The 21,158-nt window shown below is 42.5% G+C and overlaps 1 protein-coding gene across 4 annotated transcripts in view; it reads right to left on the reverse strand.

The window, feature by feature from the left end:
• Positions 1-460: 460 nt before the first annotated feature.
• Positions 461-21,158, reverse strand: part of ZMAT4 (zinc finger matrin-type 4) — a 172,857-nt gene continuing 152,159 nt past the window's right edge. For 2 of the 4 annotated variants that reach the window (XM_034762021.1, XM_034762022.1), the window contains exons 6-7: positions 18,031-18,127; positions 461-914 (exon numbers count right to left, since the gene is read on the reverse strand). In XM_034762021.1, coding sequence (XP_034617912.1) covers positions 899-914; positions 18,031-18,127 — 113 coding nt within the window. In that variant the 3' untranslated portion in view covers positions 461-898. The remainder of the gene's footprint in view (positions 915-18,030; positions 18,128-21,158) is intronic. The other 2 variants (XR_004644626.1, XM_034762023.1) reach the window with 2 other exon arrangements.

Below are 21,158 nucleotides of genomic sequence, written 5' to 3' on the forward strand. Positions count from 1 at the left end.
CTGGGTTCCCCTTTATTTTCACAATTTTCCCTCTGTTGTCATTTACTTTCTATAGAAACACCTGGTGCACTGGGCAAAATATCTATTTTATAGAGGAAACATCAATTCACCTAATCACATTGTGCCACTAGAATGGCATAGGTGTTGTTGTTCCTTCCACTGCCTTGAAACATTCCAAACAGGCAATTTGCTTCCTAGGAACATCATGTGGATAGACTAATGTCTTTTATAGGTTAGCATTCAGCAAAGTCGATAGTGGGGGTAGCATCCATCTAGCTTCTAGGAATCAAACTTGAATGGCAGGAAAAGGATTTTATTCTTTAATTTTAGCTTTCAGTGTTCAGTGAACCATATGTATTTTTTCTGAAGACAAAGAGGAAGGGAAAAGATTCATCCATTATACATACCCCGTGATTCATTTTTTTTCTTTATATGTTGACACAAATCATGCCGAAGAAGGTGAAGAAATCATGTTTATTTCTGGTTGAAGACTGATTACATCACAATCATGGATAATTTAATAGAGCAATTTTATATTCTCAGAAGAAATCTAAGAATAAATATGAAAAAAATAAAATATTTTATTTCCACTGTCTTTGAGGATGAGTGATGTTTAGATGCTGTTTCTTAAAGGATATTTATCATACTTTAGACTGTGCGCTGAATATATTATCTTGAAAAGGTAAAAAAAAAAAATCCATCCAAATATTTTAACTCACCACAAAATTAAAAAAGAAAATCCATGTATTTGTCCAAAGTGAAGATTTAGTTATACGTTAATTAATGAATCCACATAGGAAATGCTCATTGTCCAAGAAAGCATCCTTTCTATTGGTTAATAGACTCTTCTTTACAGAAAAAATCTTGATGTTTTTTCCTTCTTTTGATTGATGAAACACTATTGATTCTTCAGGCTGTAATACAAAAAGGAAGCAGAGATAAGTTTCTTTCTTGTTTCTCCTAGTTTTTGTTTTTGCTTGTTTGCTGCTACTGTATAAGAGTCTCTCTGTGCACCTGTTTTCATCATTAACCCATGTAACCTTGAGTACATCCTATGTTCCTGACTGCTTATTCAATTATATACCATCTTGTAATTGTTCCTAGGAGACAAAGGTATAACAAGATTCAGCGGCTAGAAGTTGAAGCTAGATAAATTTGGAGTAGAAATAAGGCACACATTTTTAACAGTGAGGGTTATTAACCATTAAAACAACTTACCAAAGGTTTGTGGTGGATTCTTCATCACAGGACACTTTTACATCAAGATTGGATGTTTTTCTAAGAGAGATGCTCTAATTCATCCACAGCTATTGACTTGTAGCAGAAATTAATTCAGAGAAGTCCTATGACCCGTGCTATGCAGCAAGTCAGAGTAGATGATCACAATGGTTTTTTTGGCCTTAATATCTCTGAACCTATCAATCAAACCATTCCTGTAGTATCTGAGCACCGCACAAGCAGCTTTATCCTTACAAACACTTCCAGGAAGTAAAGAAATATTAGCCTCCTCATATTACGGATAGGGAATTCAGGCATAGAGCAATTAGGATCTTTGCTCATAGTCATGGAGAAAGTCTGTTTCAGAGTCTGGAGCTGAACCCACATCCCAGACCAGTGTCTTCACGGCAGCACCACCCTTCTTTTTACATACGTATTTCACTGCATCATCAGGTTAAACACAGTCACCTTCCTTTAAGTCCTCAGTATAAAACTAGAGTTTTTGCACACTAGGCAATATACTTTTGACAACTGAGAACATTTCCAGGCAGTAAAATAATATGTTCTAATATTTATAATTTGTGAGATGGGCTAATGTTTACTTTTAAAATCGAAGTAATTTCTCCATACACCAAGAAAACAAACAAAAACACAAATTGCACAAGCCATTCAGTGGTTTTCATATTTTGATCAAAGCATCAGAGGGTATCAGAGACATCTTTATTTTCACTTATATTAAAAGGGAATGGAGAGAATTTAATATTGAGGGGAAATATTACACATTTGCTTTTTATAGGCAGTGTAATTATTCAGATTATCCCTGGAAGAAGCAAAATAATGACAAATTAAAATGTCTTTGAATCCCATCTACTTTAATAATTGTTCATCTGCTATAGTTGTTATTGCTCTAAACTTCTCTGTATTTTAATCAGTATCCTACACAAGACCAAAAGCACATGGAAAATTTCATCGCTATTAACAAATGTTGCAGTCATCAAGATAAAAAAAAACATTTTTAATTTGAGACAGATGTGCTGTGTAGCTCAGGTATTTAAAGATATCTCCTGAAATGTAATGGAAATCTAGCCTGAGAGAGAGAGAGAGAGAGAGATCATTCCTGAAGGATAAATGTAATTTATTCTATAGCTTTCTTAGGATGGAAGCTATTTGTAGAACAGAATAAAAACAAATACAGCATAATAAAATATCACCCCTCTAAAATGCAACCACATAAAACCAAAATGATGCGGTCGAATTTAGAAGTTGTTTGCAAAAATGCAATTATAGGGCGGAAAAAACCCCTAAAGGTTTATGGTACTTTTTGAAAGTGCTGAGGGATGATATGAGAAGGTTTCTGTGATGGGGATGGAGTTCCACATTGTAACAAAGCGAATATACTATTGCCTGACAGCTTGAGAGGCAATGGTGAGCTCCCAAGACGGTGGTAATTCGTAAGGACAGTCAATGTGAGGTTCAAGGAGCAGGATTCAAATGAAGCCAGTGCCAGGAGCTTGTAGGACTTGGAAAACCAGGAGTGCCAATTTAAAGTCAATCTGCCACTTACTTTGCTGATTCTGGACAAGACCACATGCAGTGTACCTGCCAAACATCTTATCTTTTTAAGTTTTAATTTTAAGTTTGAGGCTCACACGGGATGGGTTTGAGGCATTATCACAGGTGAAAGAAGAGAACAATCCGAATGAACTTTGGAATGAAATGACAACTGTCATGCTCAAATCTGCCAAATCACATGTTCCAAAATGTCAGCATTGGACCACATTATGGTTAACAGAAAAAGTGTTTGGACTAGCAAAAAATGATGCAGAATGACACAGAGTGACTTGAAGACTGAAGCACCTAGGAGAGAGTACAAAGAACTGAGCAGGCAGATCTGAAAGCAGACTAGACTAGACAAGAGTGAATACATCAGGGAAAAGTATGAGGAACTTGAGAGTCACAAAAAGAGTACTACAAAAGGTAAGTATGTTCATAATGGTCAGACTTCTTATCAGAAAGTTTGCCCTATAATCAAGCATAATACAAGATCCTGATGGCAGAGTCCTCACTGAAAGTGACGATATTAACCACGCTTGGACAGATTACTGTGTCAATCTGTATGCCTCATCAGAGCCACTTACAATACAGGACGACAGAAAGGAGCACATAGAGCCAGAGTCATCAATCCTGTGAGTGGAACTGGTGTGTACTGTTATGAAAACGAAGCCGGGGAAAGCACCAGCGGTAGATAACATACCAATAGAATTGTTAAAAGAAATTAGTGACCTCAGTACTGATATCAATGAGCAGGCAACAGCAAGTGGTTTACCAGTGAGCAGGACGTGTGACATGGGTGTATTCTGTCTCCAAGCCTTTTCAGCACATACTCAGAATTTATTATATGACAAGACCTGGAAGCTTTTGACAGAGTGGAAAGAGCTGGGTTTTCCATTTGTGAACATGTCTCAACCGACCTCACATACGCCGATGACATGATGCTCTTTGCTACAACCACTGAGACAAATGTTGGAGTTTGTAAAAACATGTAGTAAGGAATATGGTCTATACCTGAATGAGGTGAAAATGAAATGCATGCACACTGACATGATTAATAGGATGCAAGCAGACATCATGATTAACAGTCAAGCTGTAGAGGCAGTAGATGAATTCAATTATTTGGGATCATACATATCCAATCAAGCAGGCTGTTCCAAAGAAATCAAAAGATGACAAGAATGTCTTGCTCAGCAATGGCCTCCGTCAGGAAAGACTGGAAAAACAATCAGAGCAGTAGCCGTGTTAGTCTAAATCTGTAAAAAGCAACAGAAGGTCCTGTGGCACCTTTAAGACTAACAGACGTATTGGGAGCATAAGCTTTCGTGGGTAAGAACCTCACTTCTTCAGATGCAAGTAATGGAAATTTCCAGAGGCAAGTATAAATCAGTATGGAGATAATGAGGTTAGTTCAAACAGGGAGGGTGAGGTGGTCTGCTAGCAGTTGAGGTGTGAACACCAAAGGAGGAGAAACTGCTTCTGTAGTTGGATAGCCATTCTCAGTCTTTGCTTAATCCTGATCTGATGGTGTCAAATTTGCAAATGAACTGGAGCTCAGCAGTTTCTCTTTGGAGTCTGGTCCTGAAGTTTTTTTGCTGTAAGATGGCTACCTTTACATCTGCTATTGTGTGGCCAGGGAGGTTGAAGTGTTCTCCTACAGGTTTTTGTATATTGCCATTCCTGATATCTGATGCCACAGGACCCACTGTTGCTTTTTGGAAAAACAATGGCATCTCAAAATGTGCAAAGGCTCAATTGGTGACAAGCTTATTTTTTTCCACAGCAACTTACAGATGTGAAACTGCACAATTGCAGGGGGAGTAAAAAATACACTTTTGCATGGCAGCCAACATATGGGAACTCAGATTGGAATGCCCCTCATCCATTTACTGCTTTTCCCCATCTCTTGTATCTTGGAATACAAGATTCTTTAGGACAGGAGCTGTCTTTGCAACCCTTGTTTGTGCAGAATCTAGTACAATGGGACCCTAATCAGTGCCTCTAGAGCCTTCGTAATACAAATGGAATGTAATAATAATAATAGCATGGTGTAGAGGCATGCCAAGAACGTGTCTTGCAACACATCCCCTGCCCAAGGGATAGAAAATGGGGGTGGGAGGTGGGGGGGAATCCTACTTCTACGTCCGGGTAAGGAAGGAAGCAACAAGATGGTGCGTGAACACTAGACTGAGGAGAAGATAATTCTGTGATGTTCAGATACGACTATGATTAGAAGCATATAAGTGCAGACAGACAGAAAGCAGAATCTGTCCCCTTTTTGCCAAGATGAATGCCCGGATTCTTGTGGCATCAGATATCTATCCAATTGCACAGCATCCCGCAGTGTCGGATGAAATGGACAGACAGGCATCCCGTGTCTTTGTGCCTGCAGCTAATGCCTGGAAACTACAACTACAAAGCCCAGATAACACAGGAACAGAGGAAATGGGGAGCTATTGCTATGCATTATTGTCTCAGCGCCTTCTAAGTGCACATGGCCTATGTTAGATCCTAGAGTTAGGCACATGTGTCCACCCCATCAGGCTGTAAGTATTTGTTTACACTTTCTTAAACAGAATGAAAAAAATATGGAAATGCAATCATTGTGAAGAGTGACATTTCTCCAGGCACGATATTTACAATATTTTGATTAGCTCCGATTTCTGAATGGCAAAGCAGCTTATGTTAATAAATACCCAACTCCAATTAGACATCTGCATTCACAGTCTAAATAAAACCCACAGCCACCAAGCATGTCATTTGCTTCTCAGTGGGCTATAAATCCCCTGGGCTTTCGCAAGAAGATGCACAATGATTAGGTGAACAGCCATGGGTAACAATCTGTCATGTGTTCATGATCTTCAGAACACTCTTGTCCAGGATGACATGGCAACTGCCAATCTCCAGTTGTTCATTTGGGCACCATCCTGTGCTCCTCATTCAGGAACAATCTTGCATTGGCTCAGTGGGATCTTTACTTTAGTAACAACTACAGGATTGGGCCCATCTTCTCTCATTTGATTTCCTCCTCTGAAGCCCTGGTTTTGGGTATGTCTACACTGCAGCCGGGGGTGTGAACTGCAGTTCATGTAGACCGACCTGCGCCAGCTGTACTCTAGCTAGCTTGCTAACAGTAGAAATGAGGACACCATGGCTTGGCCTTCAGTGGTAGCTGTGCAAGCCCACCAGACTCCCCAGGGCACGTACTCACTTGCGCCACCAGCACTGAAGCCTGCACCAAGACATCCTCATTGCTAATTTTAGCAAGCTAGCTAGAGCACAACTAGTTACTCCTGAGGGAATTCTGCAGCAAAAAATTAAAAATTCTGTGCACAGTATTTTAAAATTCTGCAAAAATCTATTTATCAATAATAAATGTGGAGGCTCCAGCATGGCAGTGAGGAGCACAGGCCACTGGCTGCATGGGACATGGACTTGGTAGTGAGGCTGCACCCACCCCTGATATAGTACAAGGGCTGGACCTGCCCCAGAAATGCCCCAGAGCCCTGCCCCTCCATGCCAGCCGCACCAGGCATGGGCAGGCAGGCAGGCTTAGCCCTGCAGGATGCCAGTGTGTGGGGGGAGAGTTCTGTGTGGGGCAATCTGGGTCTGAGTGGCTTAGTGGGAGGTCTGGGTGGGTGGGGATCTGGATGCACAGGGGCTTGTTGCAGGGTTCCAGGTGCAGGAGCAAGGGGACTCTGTAGGGGATCCAGGTGAAGGTGGTTGGAGCTCAGCAGGGGATCTGGGTGGGGGGGGGTTTATCAGGGGGGTCTGGGTGCAGCTGATTGGGAGTCTGGGTGCAGGGGACTCATCAGGGTGGGGGTTGTAGTGCCAGGGGGCTCACCGGGGGGTGGTCTGGGTGAAGGGGAATGGGAAGGGGGTCCAACTGTAGGAGGTGAGGCTTAGCAGGGTGAGGGTTGGTGTGGGGCGGCTTGATGAGGGGTTCTGGGTGCAGGGATTCCAGGGGTTCTGGGTGGACAGTGGAACAGCTCCCCATACAGTGACCCCTATCCACATGGCTGAGGAGCAATGGGGTGGGAGGGGCAGAGCTTTCTGTAGCTGGCGGGGCGGGGGAGGGAGGTCTGGGGGTGGGTCTTACCTGGCCCAGGCTGCTCTTTCAGGGGAAGAGCAAGTCCCGTCCTTCCCAGCCCAGCCGGGACTAGTAGCTGAGCAGGGTAGGAACCACTAGCTGAGGCATCCTCAGCTCCACATCCCCCCCTCTCCCTGCAGTGATTTACCTCTCCGCCAGCTGCTCTAGGTACCCAAAACGATGTGCTCACATTGCTGGAGAGGGGCACATGACCGCTCTTGAGGCTTCCCTTTCCTTCCCCTTCAGAAAGTCATTTTTCTGCAAGGAAGCAAAGAAATCTGCGGGGGACATGAATTGTGCGCATGCACAGTGGTGCAGAATTCCCCCAGGAGTAGCTAGTGCAGGTGTGTCTACACAAACTGCCAGTCTTACCCCTGGCTGCAACATAATGGAACCCTTTGAGAAAGGAATTATAATTATGTGGGGTGCATAAATGGCACCTAGGAATGGATAAATGACTGGTTATAAAAATACAGAGAGCAAGTGAGAGCGCCAGCAGATAACAGGGAAGTTTTGCTGGTAAAAGAAAATAAACTGAAAAGAGGGAAGATGAAGTTCCTGTTCATGGAAGTTGGTGTCATTATCAGCTACATCATAAGACACTAACTACTAGGGGCTGAGGAGAATCTGATGTGTCTGCCCCTCATCGCCTACAGCCAAGACACATCTCAAGCTCTCAGTACTCTCAGGTAGGTATAAATCAGGACAGCTCCACAGCAGCCAACGCAGCAACACCAAATTACAACAGCTGAGGAGCTGGCCCCCAATGGTCTATTAGCTACAAATAAGATAATAAAAGAAACATAGTTTCCACCCAAGTTGTTGCTGGTTGCATCAGATCGATGTGAGGCCCAACAGAGCGGATGGAATCTGAATGCAACAAATACAAGGGACAGATTTCGAAAGCCCTATTCTACTGCAAAATGGGTGTGTGTGATCTGTGTCTGGCAGTGAAAGCAAGACGGGAAATGCTGCAGAGACCAATGAGAGAGACAGCATTGCAACGATGGAACTGGAGCCACACGAGGGGACAGTTTCTCTAGCTCAGAATCTTCTTCCTGAAGTCTAGATTCTCATTAGTATTAATAGTATTACAGTTGCACCTAGAGGCCTGCACTGAGATCAGGGTTCCCCTGTGCTAGGCACTGTACTCACTCATAGCTAGAGACAGTCCCTGCCCCAAAGTGCTCATAATCTAAACAGACAAGACAGACAAAGGGTGGAGGAGAAACTGAGGCACAGAGAGGGACAGTAGCTTGCCCAAGGTCACGTGGCAGGTCAGTAACTAAGCCAGGAACAGAATCCAGGGCCCTGACACCCAATTCCCCCGCCCCCCCATCCTCAGATGAGGGGACTGGGGCACAAGGAGATTCAAGGGCAGATTTTTCATAAGTGCTTTGCAGCCATAACTTCAGTTGAAGCCAAAGGGAGCTGCAGCCTGAGTAACTCACCCCAGGTCACACAGGGACACTGACAGAGCCAGGAGTCGAATCCCAGCGCAGTGCCTTAACCAAAAAAATCCTTCCTCTTGGCATGAAAGTCAATGGGACTGTGCTTGTAAGTCACTTAGCCAATGGGAGTTAGGCACCTAGGTGCTTTTGAGAATCAGACCAGGAGCCTACCTGCATCTTTACGCATCTAAATACCTTTAAATTTCTGGTCCACTGGCATTTTTTAAACTCCCACCCTGCAAGCCTTATTTCTATATGCAAAACCCCTGAGAACTGATCTGGAGCTGCAACAGGGCCCATAAGTTCATTTATCCAAGCAGAGATATTTTCAGTTGAACATGGTGATGAATGCAATATATTTTACCTTGTTTACTGTATGTGCATGCTAATAAATAAGGAATAATATTTACAAATTAATATGGAATGCTAAGATTTCTTCACGTCCAGAATCTGTAGGTACTGAATGATCTTACTCACCTAACTGGGGGTTATTTTTAGAAACATTTTTATTGGCTCTTTCCAGACTATATGAAACAAACCAGAAAAGAGCCAAGAGTTTTGTCACTTACTGTTTGTCATCAACAATGAAAAGCGAGGCCAATTATTATTAGCAGGTAAATATGCCAAATGGTCTGTGATGGGATGTTAGATGAGGTGGGATCTGAGTTACTACAAAGAATTCTTTCCTGGGTGCTGGCTGGTGAGTCTTGCCCACATGCTCAGGGTTTAGCTGATCCCCATATTTGGGGTCGGGAAGGAATTTTCCTCCAGGGAAGATTGGCAGAGGCCCTGGAGGTTTTTCACCTTCCTCTGCAGCGTGGGGCATGGGTCACTTGCTGGAGGATTCTCTGCACCTTGAGGTCTTTAAACCACGATTTGAGGACTTCAATAACTCAGGCATATGTTAGGGGTTTGTTACAGGAGTGGGTGGGTAAGATTCTGTGGCCTGCCTTGTGCAGGAGCTCAGACTAGATGATCATAATGGTCCCTTAAAGTCTATGAGTCTATGTGACTGTCTTCAAATGGTTCCCAGTTAATGTGACCCCTCCTCCCATTACTGCAGCCCTGCACAAATCCTGCCTTCCATTTGCCATTGGTCCCCATGGAAACTAGGCTGCTTATGGTGACTGTGATCCAGTGCAAGAGGACACTCACAATCACACACCATGCCATGCCTCCTGCTTCATGAACCATTCCGTTCGCTTGTTGTTTATTTTGCAGGGGCGGGGGTGTAAAAAGAACACATTTATTTTTGGAAAGCAAGTCAGACAATGACTCAATCACCTTGGCACTGTTTACAATTCCCTAATTAAAGGTTTAGTTCTCCTCCCCCACTGCAGATGTTCCAGAGTCCAGCCTCATTTCAGAATGTTTGTGTATTTGCATGTGTGTTTGTGGGCATGCATGCACGCAAGAACTATGAATCTAAGCTATAGATTCACAAGGTAAAATTTAAAAAAGTAGCTCTCACTCATCAGCCCTGCACATGAATGTGTAACTCTCACCAAACCTGCAAGGAGGACTACACAACCACTGGGGTGAACATATTCTGCAGCGTCGCAGATTTTTGCTGCTTATATAAGAAACCCTCTTCTGTATCTGGTTCTAACCCCTTCAATCCTAAGGTTCATTATAGGATCTCAAGTGGATCTGTATTTTCTTTTTTTATATATATAAAACTTAAAATATTTATGTTTTTTTGGGGGGGGGAAGAGGCTCTTAGATGTAGCTTTGCATATTCACTGGCCAATGGAAAATCAGAGCTGACAACGCTAGCTACATCCCTCTACATCTCTTATTAAATGCTGAAATATCAACCTAGTCAATTTTAGCAATTCTTTCCCCCTGCCACTTCTTCCCATCTTTGGTCAACCAAGTTCAGCAGACAGGCATCCAGGATTCAGATCTGACTTTGAAACTCCTGTAATGAAAGGTGGGGTGGGGAGAAAAAGGGGAAATGTGTAGAGTCAGTTAGATGGACTTTGAGTCCCAGCTTTGCCGACCGAGTCCCAGTACCATCAGCTTTAATGCTGAGAAATGAAGGACGGTCAGAATAACATGGGCCGCTAAGCAGCAGCTCAAAGGCTGCTATTCAGTGAGTTATTTAAAGCATAATTTGGGGATGGATTGGCTGTGTGTTAGCCTCTGGAACGCTTTCAGTAGCTGTAATATAAATTTATTGTTTGGTTCACTCTTGTTTTATATGGCTCTTGTCTTACAGCTGCTCTCCAGAAGCCTAATCTGCTGGGTAATTTTGGGGTGTGATCATCTTTCCATGCCCAATCTGTCCCAAGAGGGCATGTCTTTCCTTTATATAACATTTTTGAAAGTGTGCCAGGTTCATAAACTGTTTTTTGTTGCCTTGGATACAGCAGTTCACTAGCAAATCCTTTGTGTTGAAAGGATAAGGGGAAAGTATCATCACTAACCAAAGATAACAGGAATGTTTAAAGGGGTGCAGCATATAGGAATAGGTACTGGCTAGGTAAGACATAGATATAAATTAAGGCAATAATGCAATGAATCTACAATCCTCAAGGCCTGTAAGACAACAGCTTAGTTAAACTAATCAAGCTGCCCCAAAAGCCTTAGCATAAGCAGCTAACCAGGAGTAACCCTAGATTATAAAATATCACAAGAATAGAATGCTGTAATAGACAGGAGTGTATATTACTGAAAGAATGGATGTGTCTTGAATCACTGAAGTTCACTGGCTGAGAAATGATTAGAACAACATTTGCCAGTGCTATGCCAAAGATCTTAAGTAAAACATCTCCATCTGCACTGATTTCATAGCCATGGGCATCATCTGTGTTAGGGCAGACCTGCATAATGCTTGAACTTTCTAAGATCTTTTAGCCCTTATTACTGTAATACCCATACTGCACACTCATCCAAGCCCCAGAGAAATGCTTGCTTCAGTTCAGTTGCCTGCTTGCTATAAATAGAAGAGACTCCTACATGAAGCAATGTATTCCAGGGACAGATTTGGTCCAGATGAGCTTGGTGCTGGACTGGGGGATTTGGGGGGGGGGGGGGGAACGGTAATTGTTGAGAACCCTTTATCTTATCACTAAGACTATACCAGGCCAGCACAGAATATCTTAGAACAGACCCTTCTAGCGCATCATCCCCCATCAGCCCCATCTAAAAGAGGACACAGCCCCAAGAATTTCTTCAAATGAGCGAGTAAAATCTGTTCCAGACCAATTATAAAAATGAAGATTTTATTTTGTGTAAATCCAAACTGCCAACCCTATTCTGTCTTACACATCTGCACTTCGCTATAGGAGATGAAGAATTCTATATTCATCTACTGAGTCACTTAGCCTCAAAGAAAATGGTAGAAGAATGAACAATGAATAGAGGAAATAGAATAATCAAAGCCATTTCCCATAGAAATTGGTCAGATGAACATCTCTAATTGGCATTCTATTATTACATTTGTAACATACTTTCCTATGAATTTAATAGTAGGTTTCCCCTCTTATTAAATGCCCATGAAGGACTCGTGAGACGTTACCAGATTTAAATACTTATGAGTAAGTGATAAGACACTATATTTAGAAGGAGCAATAAGAATATTCATTTGTGAAACAGCAGAAGGTCCTTTTAAAAAAAGGAAAAACTGTCCACGTGAGTGATACTGTGAGTGATACTGTGATTTTAACGCAGGCGTCCTCACTTTTTGCCAAGATGAAAGTGACAGGGGCCTCCTGCTCAATAATTCATGCTTTTTTCACAGCTCTAGAAAGCGTTGGGAATATTTGAACATTCCACTGGGTCTTGACACTAAAAGGGTACAATGCTACTTGCCTCTCTGGTGCCCAGATGTGGTAATGAACCATTAGAAGCCTTCTAGGCCCAAACTACTAGCTGTAATCTCCTTCTGACAGGGTTACCTCAGCCAAAATAATAGGAGGATTTAAAGGTTCCAAGTCTTCCTTCTCTCTGGGGGATGTGGAAGAAATTGCAGGTAGCAGCCATTTTCTCTCACACACTTTACTTCCCTTTGATGTTCTGTATAATATTTTCCTCCACCCTGATGTCTTTTTAGCAGGTGTAGCAATAGGCCCAGTTCTCTGTTTTGCCAGTATGCTGCTCTTGTGAACAAACAATGCCCTTGAGTTTGAATAACTCTGAGAATTACTTTTGTCAAACAATCTTGGCACAAAGTAGGGTTCTTCCAACTTCTCCAAACTTTATTCTGAGCTCCATTCAAACCCTTCCTTCTTTTTGTTCGGTTTTGTTCCCTCTAGTGGAGGACATAAAAGGATCAGAAAGAGTTACCAGCTAGTGAGTTTGCAGCTGAATGTTGCAAATTCTTTACCCAGATCTTAAGCACTAGCTGAGGAAATTCCAAAGCTCTGCAGTGGAAACATTCTGCTTTAGGTTTCTTCTACAGTCCAAGGGGCTAGAGATTCTCTCTCTCTCAAATTTTCATCAGAGCAAGTTGGGAGGAAAGATTCAGAAAAACAACACTGGGATACAGAGGAAACATCTTTCTACAAGGACCAATCTCTAAGATTTGAAGATGACACCTTGCTAATTGCAGATGACTAAAAATATGCAATTGGTGATTGAAGAGCTGAATAAAGTATGAGGAATGGATACAAAATCAAAAATGTGAGGTTACATAGGTAACTGTGCAGAAGGCAACCTTGCTGATGTTGCCAGAATGAGAGACAGCTTCTTTAGCAGATCTCTATTTACCATTCAATTTATTTCACATTACATCCATGAGGCTATTCTGGTATGCAAATGATTTGCTTTAGCCTTTGCTGTCTGAACAATAAAAAAAGTCTATTGAAAATAACCCTTGCCTCTGAAATTAGTGCTGGGTGATAGCCTCAGGGTGGGAGGGGTCCTAAAGCTCTTCTAGATTTTTCTCATGTAGGAGCAGACTCAGGAAGGCTGGAACTGGCAGGGGGAGGGTAAATGACAGCTCTCTGCGTCAGAGAGCAGGGGCTAATCCCAGCACAAGACTACAGCTGTTGTTCTTCTGGGATTCTGCTGGTAAAGACGGGCAGCTCTGTTTTCTGGCAGATAGAGCTCTGCTTATACAGCTCCGGTCCACGTAATAGCTGAGTGCCACACAAACCCTAAGCCTCACAATGCCACTGTGGGTCAGGGACATATTATCATCCAGCTTTACAGATGGAGAGCTGAGGCACAAGACATTATGCGACTCCCCCACAGTCACACAAGGACTCTGGGGCAGAGCCTGGAATTGAACTGAGATCTCCTGAATCCCAGTCACTTTAACCATGAGATCATCCATCCTTGCTTATTTGGAGGTCCTATGGGGAGGTGCTAAATCAATCCACTGCCTTGCAGTGACCTCTGTTCCACACCACCCATTTTTGGAGCTTCATTGGTCACTACAGGAAACAAAGGGTAGGAATAAATGCTCAATTTTCAGAATGGAGAGAGGTAAGTAACAGGGTCCTCCAAGGATCTGTGCTGGGACCAGTCCTATTCAACATATTCATAAATGATTTGGAAAAGGGGTAAACAGTGAGGTGGCTAAGTTTGCAGATGATACAAAACTACTCAAGATAGTTAAGTCCAAAGCTGACTGTGAAGAGCTAACAAAGGATCTCACTAAACTAGGTGACTGGACAACAATATGACAGATGAAATACAATGTTGATAAATGCAAAGTAATGCACATTGGAAACCATAATCCCAATTATACATACAAAAATGATGGGGTCTAAATTAGCTATTACTAGTCAAGAAAGAGAACTTGGAGTCATTGTGAATTGTTCTCTGAAAACATCTGCTCAGTGTGCAGTGGCAGTCAAAAAAGCGAACAGAATGTTAGGAAAGGGATTGTTAATAAGACAGTAAATATCATAATGCCACTATATAAATCTCTGATATGCCAACACCTTGAATATTGCATGCAGTTCTGGTCGCTCCATCTCAAAAAAGATTTATTAAAAACGAAAAAGGTACAGAGAAGGGCAACAAAAATGATTAAAAAGCAACAGAGGGTCCGGTGACTCCTTTAAGACTAAAAGAAGTATTGGAGCATAAGCTTTCGTGGGTGAATGCCCACGCGTCTGTTGAAGTGGGCATTCACCCACAAAAGCTTATGCTCCAATACTTCTTTTAGTCTTAAAGGTGTCACAGGACCCTCTGTTGCTTTTTACAGATTCAGACTAACATGGCTACCCCTCTGAAAAATGATTAAGGATATAGAACAGCATACGTATGAGGAGATTAAGAAGACTGGAACTCTTCAGCTTAGAAAAGAGATGACTGAAGGAGGATATGATAGAGGTCTATAAAATCATGGATGGTGAGGAGAAAGTGAATAAGGAAGTGTTATTTACTCTTCACGTAATATAAGAACTAGGGGTCACCCAATGAAATTAATAGGCATCAGGTTTAAAACAAACAAAAGGAAGTACTTCTTATCACAATGCACAGCCAACCTGTGGAACTCTTTGCCTTTGTGAAGGCCAAAAGTATAACTGGATTCAAAAGAGAATCAGATAAGTCCCCGGAGGATAGATCCATTAATGACTATCAGCCAAAATTGTCAGGGATGCAACCTCATGCTCTGGGTGTCCCTAAGCCTCTGACTGTCAGATGCTGGGACTGGACAAGAGGGGATGGATCACTTGATGATTGCCCTGTTCTATTCATTCCCTTTGAAGCATCTGGCACTGGCCACTGTCGGAAGGTGTACCACTGGTCTAACCCAGTATAGCTGTTTTTACGTTCTTACAGCTACCCTTTGGCATCACAGATGTTGCAATTATTTTGTGCGCCTACAACCTCACCCTCCCAGTGGATTATCAGCAACTGGGAACATAGGCCAGGGCTCATGCTAACATAGGGCTTGTCTATACTGGCACTTTACAGCGCTGCAACTTTCTCGCCCGGGGGTGTGAAAAAACACACCCCTGAGCGCTGCAAGTTTCAGTGCTATAAAGCGCCAGTGTAGACAGTGCACCAGCCCCAGCGCTGGGAGCAACGCCCCTCGTGGAGGTGAGTTTTTTATAGCACTGGGAGAGCTCTCTCCCAGCGCTATGCCACGACTACACAAGCCATGTTAAAGCACTGCTGCAGCAGCGTTGCTAGTGAAGATGTGCCCATGATGTAATGGACTTCATGCAAACCAAAGCAATCTAGGGCATGTCAGGTTCTTCAGGTGGAAAATCCTACAGCAATGCAGTGAATATGCTAAGATAAACACATTTAAGACAATGACTGGAGAATGACAATGTGCAAGAAATGGATGCTAGGTTCAGCCAGTGGATTTAGCCTAAATTTATGTAATATAAAAAAAAATTACCCTAATTTGGGGGCCATTCAGACACACAACGAATAAATAAGATCACAGCAAATGTGATTCACACTAGGCACCTTAGAAGGGCTCACATCAGCTGTGGAAATTGTAGGGGGAAAGGCTAGGCTTGCTCTTTGAGGAAAAAAAACAAGGATCAGAAATTACTTCTCCCTGCTGGTTTGGCATGGCCCTGATTTATCCTTCTGAAAACTTCTGAGTCCTCTTAAACCACCTAAAATGTCTCAGAAACTAATGATACCTTTTAAATCCTTCATGTCAGAGTAATATTGAATATTTGTGCCTGGAACCATTCCGAAAGCTCAAAGTGTATTAAGAGAGATTAGTTCATTAATCTACTCTTTGGTACTATGTACCTTTATAATTTTATTTTAATAATTTATACAAATTGGCAGACCAGATCCCCCTCAAGTCTTAGAAAGTTGGCTAATAGGTAATTGCTTTACATCACAAAACAAACACATTGACTTGGAACCATCTAATGTCCTTACAGTCTCAATGTCCTTCCCGTAGTGAGTGCACAAGAGAAGCTCCAAACTCAATGCCTTTAAGCTTGACTGATTGTGGATTGTACAAGGACTGGAAGTTGTTGGCATGTCAGCTTGGTGGGTCACTGCTGTCCATTTCCTTTTCACATAAAAGGATGCATCTTTCAGGCTGGAGAAGTGGACAGACCGGCAAGCTGACCTCACAGCTGTTCCTTGGTTTGTCTCGAATACAGAATATTTCAGTGTTTAAGGAGAGAGAATGTTTCAATAGGATTATGTGACTGAGTCCAGACCCGCACTTCAGCCCTAATCTCATGCAATGGCTTTTGTTTTAGTTTTGAAAAACTTCTCCCTGAACCCACAGAAGGCTCTCAGTTCTCCCCCTGGGTATTTCCTTTCTTCTTTTAAAGGAAGTCATAAAACCTACTCAATAGCGTCTTTTGCTTTCTGGCAAAATGATGCTACTCTGTTTGTAAGGTTCCATATTTTTGTCCTGCAGCCTGTCATCCCCTGTGCATCACATCTGTACTCTGTGTCCTATGAATATTAAAGGAACCTGCCTGGGATTAGGAACTTTTCTTTGCATTATTTATTGTTTTTATTTGTTGGCCTTTTCTCCCTGCCGAGCTGAAGACACAGATACAGTTTTATTAAAGAGGGAACATATATGTATTCAGAAGGATACTACATACCATCAAAGTCACTTAAAGTGGACTAATCTGTGTCCAATATTCTTTATAAATTAAAGCACAGACTGCACATGGCAAAGTGCAGACCAGCGTAAATTATGAGAAGTGCAAGTTATGGGTATAAAACGTTCAGGCTGTGCTGTAAATTTACGCAGCACTTTAGAGAACAGAGATAAGAAACTTTCCCTGCCCAAGGAGCTTACAACCTAAAGATGAGATAAATATAAAGCAAGTCATAGCTAACAGCTCAGGAGAGGGATGGTCTGATGGATACAAATGAAGGAAGGGGGGGAATTTCTACAGAGATGTGACTTCAGGTGGGTACTGAAGGGAGAAGTACTGTGGAAGTTGTTTAGGAGATGAGGTCAATGGGAGTATTCCATCCCTTTTAATTGTTGTAATATGCTAACCTCCAAACAACCATCATTACACAAATTCCTCAAACGCAGCTCACCTGGCAGGAAGATCACACTCCTCTGAGCCAAAACTGAAATGCACAAAATCAGTTCAAGTGTCCGGCATCAAGGCATAACTGGTTCCCTAGAAACCACGATAAGCTGAAAGCAGATTTACATCTGGGTGGAGCCATGAGGATGCATCAGGTTACCATGCATCTGGTGCGTCAGACCAAAGCCAACCACCACTAGTAAAATCTTAGTGAAAGCAGAGATTGAAGTAGAAAGCTCAGCACAGCACGAGATTCATTGTATTTTCAGCTAATTTCATTCCTTGTTTGAATTTTCTCACATCTCTGCACACAGATTTTGGCTGAGCTGAGAAGCGTAAGTGCCAAATATACCACTCACTCCCTCATGCCCGTCACCCCAATCGGGGTATGGGCCGCCAACCACCTCTTCCCAAAGTATTTGTGACCTATCTGAAAACAGAACATGCTCCAAACTTGTGAGAAGGCCTGTTCTCATCAGACTTCCGTGCCAAAGAGTGATATCCAGAATGCTTTGCTACAACAAAGCTCTAGAGGAACAGGTAAACAAAGAACCAACATTGCATTTCAGGTTCAAAGAACGCAGTCAGACTGATCTATATTCGGCCCTGCCTCTCTCTACAGGTACCTACCAATATCTTTGTGTCGATATTTGTAAATCACTTTGGGATCCTTGGATGAAAGCCATTATGGGAGTGCATAGTGTTTTTCTTATATCTACATCTACTATCACCCACACCAGACAGACAGATAAGTACTAATAGGAAAAGTACTCACTTGGTCTGATGTTTGGAGCCCTTCAGATGAGCGTGATACTGTTCTATTGAGTTTAGAGTGACATTACAGATGTTACAAGTGTAACTACGCTTCAGACCTGTGAACAAAACCCAACATGGTTAGTTGCACTACGTTATTAATAACACAAACCAGCAGTTATTAGGAACAAGCTGTGTATTTTTGTGTCCTAACGTGAGAGCTACAGCAAAAAAGGCTGACCGAGAAGAGACCTGTTGTAGAAGTGGCCTAGCTCGTTTAAGCATAATCTCTTTTGTACGTTGTAACACAGGAAGAGCTCTCTCTTGTCTTGCCAACAACTAACCAATTGGGAAAACACAATGATAATACCCAAGAAATAATGCATATATGATCAACTGAACTAAGGATTTATGCCCCCGTTTTTTCAGTTGCAATTTGCTATTCTTCTTTCGCTCTGTCTGTCTGTCTGTCCTCTGTGCATATTGTCTTAGACAGCCATCATCATTCTATACATGGCTTGATCATCATCTTTATATAAATGGCCTAATCTTTTATTTGCTAAATGCTTCCTAATGCAGATGAAGCCAGAGAGAACATGGAACAGAGGGAGAAAAGAATCCATTTCTTTTCAGACTGTGCGATTAACTCCTGCTGGCTCTATGGCCTACCATGTTTTGAATCAAAAAGGCAGCTGGATAATATAATTTTCACCCCAAAGAGAATTTGGGTTTAGAGTGACATTACAGATGTTACAAGTGAAATTCACCCCAAAGAGAATAAGGTTGAAAATAAGAAAGATTGTTTTAAAAAAATCCAGCATAATTCTCATTAATTAGAATATACTCAACCCATACGTCTCTCTTACCATTTCCAATTTCTTCTCAACAAAACAATTCCCTCCCTACCAACTTATGTCCTTATATAACATCCAGCATCCTGAAATGTAAACATCAGTGGAGTCTGAGCAATAAGGGAGAACATCACTGCAGCCCATGAAGTAAATACCAGTCTCCTATCTATTACTATTATTATTAGACTAGGCATCTCCCTCCCCTATGATTTGCCACAAAAGTGACTGTACGTGAACTGGTGGGTATGAGAAGTTCTGCCTCTCTCTCTCGCTCTCTCATTTTGTTTGGTAGTTGGCACAGTTCAGCGTGACTCATTATTATTATTATAGTGATAGACAGAATGTTCAGAAGAGCTCAACACACACAATCAGGGACAGATCTTCCAAAGGGACCAGATGTCCTGTAACCATCCAGATCTGCAGGGTGCATGTTGACTGCTGAGCCCCTTTGAAAATCTGCCCCACATTGGGTGAGCTGATCACTTGAATATTGGATCTATGTTGCAGGGAGGCCTATCAAAACCAGAGCTATGTGCTAAGATGCCCGACACATTTATAGTTGGTTGCAATATCTGTCTAGGGCTCTTGATGATGGTGTTCTACTCTTCCACACAAGGCAATTCCTGACACGCTAATTTTAGCTTTCCTGTTCTTTGCTGCAATAAAAAACAGTAATTGCTATTTATATAGGTGCTCGTCTGGCTGCTGGTCAACTGAATACCACTGAACAAGAAACAACATCTCAGTGGGCTCACCGGTGTAAATGTTTTCATGTAGCATGTATTTTTTTAAAAAAAATAACACTAACTGATGCCTTTTGCTTTCTATTGTATTGTTTATTCAATTGCTACAGCTAAATGGGGTTTCTTAAGTAAATGTTTAGCATTTTATCATGATGTGAACTACAGGAGGCATACTCTGCATGTGCAACAGATCAGTTAAATGAGCAAGTAAGGGCAAGAGGAGATACTGCATGGGAATGTGCCACTGTGTACACACTGCCACCTCACCGAACTAACTGCTCATCTATTTAAAATACAAGCACTCGTTATGGTCTGTATTTCCTCCTGTAACAAAGTTGTTCCTCTACAGGGCAAGTGCTTAGTTTAAACTGCACTGTTTACCTAATTCACGTTTCTGCCTCCAGGCTTAGGCTGCAGGGCAGGGAACAGGCAATTAAACAGATGCATACTGTGACAGACACAGACCAGTGGGGTACAGGAGTCTGGCAGAGGGCAAATATACTGGTCACTGGATGAATAGTTTTCTGTTCCTGAGTAACCAGAGCAGGGGCTGCACTAGAGTAATCAGGAACCTGCTAAAACCAGTTAAGGCAGGCAGGCTAATTAGGACACCTGGAGCCAATTAAGAAGAAGCTGCTAGAATCAATTAAGGCAGGCTAATCAGGGCACCTGGATTTTAAAAAGGAGCTCACTTCAGTTTGTGGTGGGAGTGTGAGGAGCTGGGAGCAAGAGGCGCAAGGAGCTGAGAGGGTGTGCTGCTGGAGGACTGAGGAGCACAAGCGTTATCAGACACCAGGAGGAAGGTCCTGTGGTGAGAATAAGGAAGGTGTTTGGAGGAGGCCATGGGGAAGTAGCCCAGGGAGTTGTAGCTGTCATGCAGCTGTTACAGGAGGCACTATAGGCAGCTGCAGTCCACAGGGCCCTGGGCTGGAACCCGGAGTAGAGGGCGGGCCCGGGTTCCCCCCAAACCTCCCAATTGACCTGGACTGTGGGTTCTTCCAGAGGGGAAGGCCTCTGGGCTGTTTCCCAACCCAGATGGTGAATCTCTGAGACAAGAAAATCCACCAATAAACGCAGAAACCACCAAGATAGAGGAGAAACTTTGTTACAATACACATTTACAAAAGTAGGAGATGCACAAAGATTTATGAGCAAAATTGCAAGGAGAATTTCTCTGCATCTTCATGTGAAAGTCTCGGAGCTAAAGAACTAACTAAAATACAGGAAATCAACATGTGGCCTGGCCTTGCTGTTCAAACTGGGCTAAATTGCAATTTGGGCATGTAAAATTCCTCTGAATGAGGTCTCAGATGCTCACCATAGAGAAGATTAATTTATTTATTCAAAGAGTACATGCACACACTGCTGTGAGGATGCACAATTTCATAAACATTATGATGTAAAGTGCAATGCAAAGAGGAGAAAGGCTATCAGGGATGTGCTCTAGAGTTACATTTTACTGCAACTTATTTCTGAAGACATGTCTGATAGTAAATAACTTGTCAACTAATGTACAGGGCCGGCTCCAGGCACCAGCCCACCAAGCATGTGCTTGG

This window comes from Trachemys scripta, chromosome 2 (genome assembly GCF_013100865.1).
Source record: "Trachemys scripta elegans isolate TJP31775 chromosome 2, CAS_Tse_1.0, whole genome shotgun sequence".
Taxonomy (NCBI): domain Eukaryota; kingdom Metazoa; phylum Chordata; order Testudines; family Emydidae; genus Trachemys; species Trachemys scripta.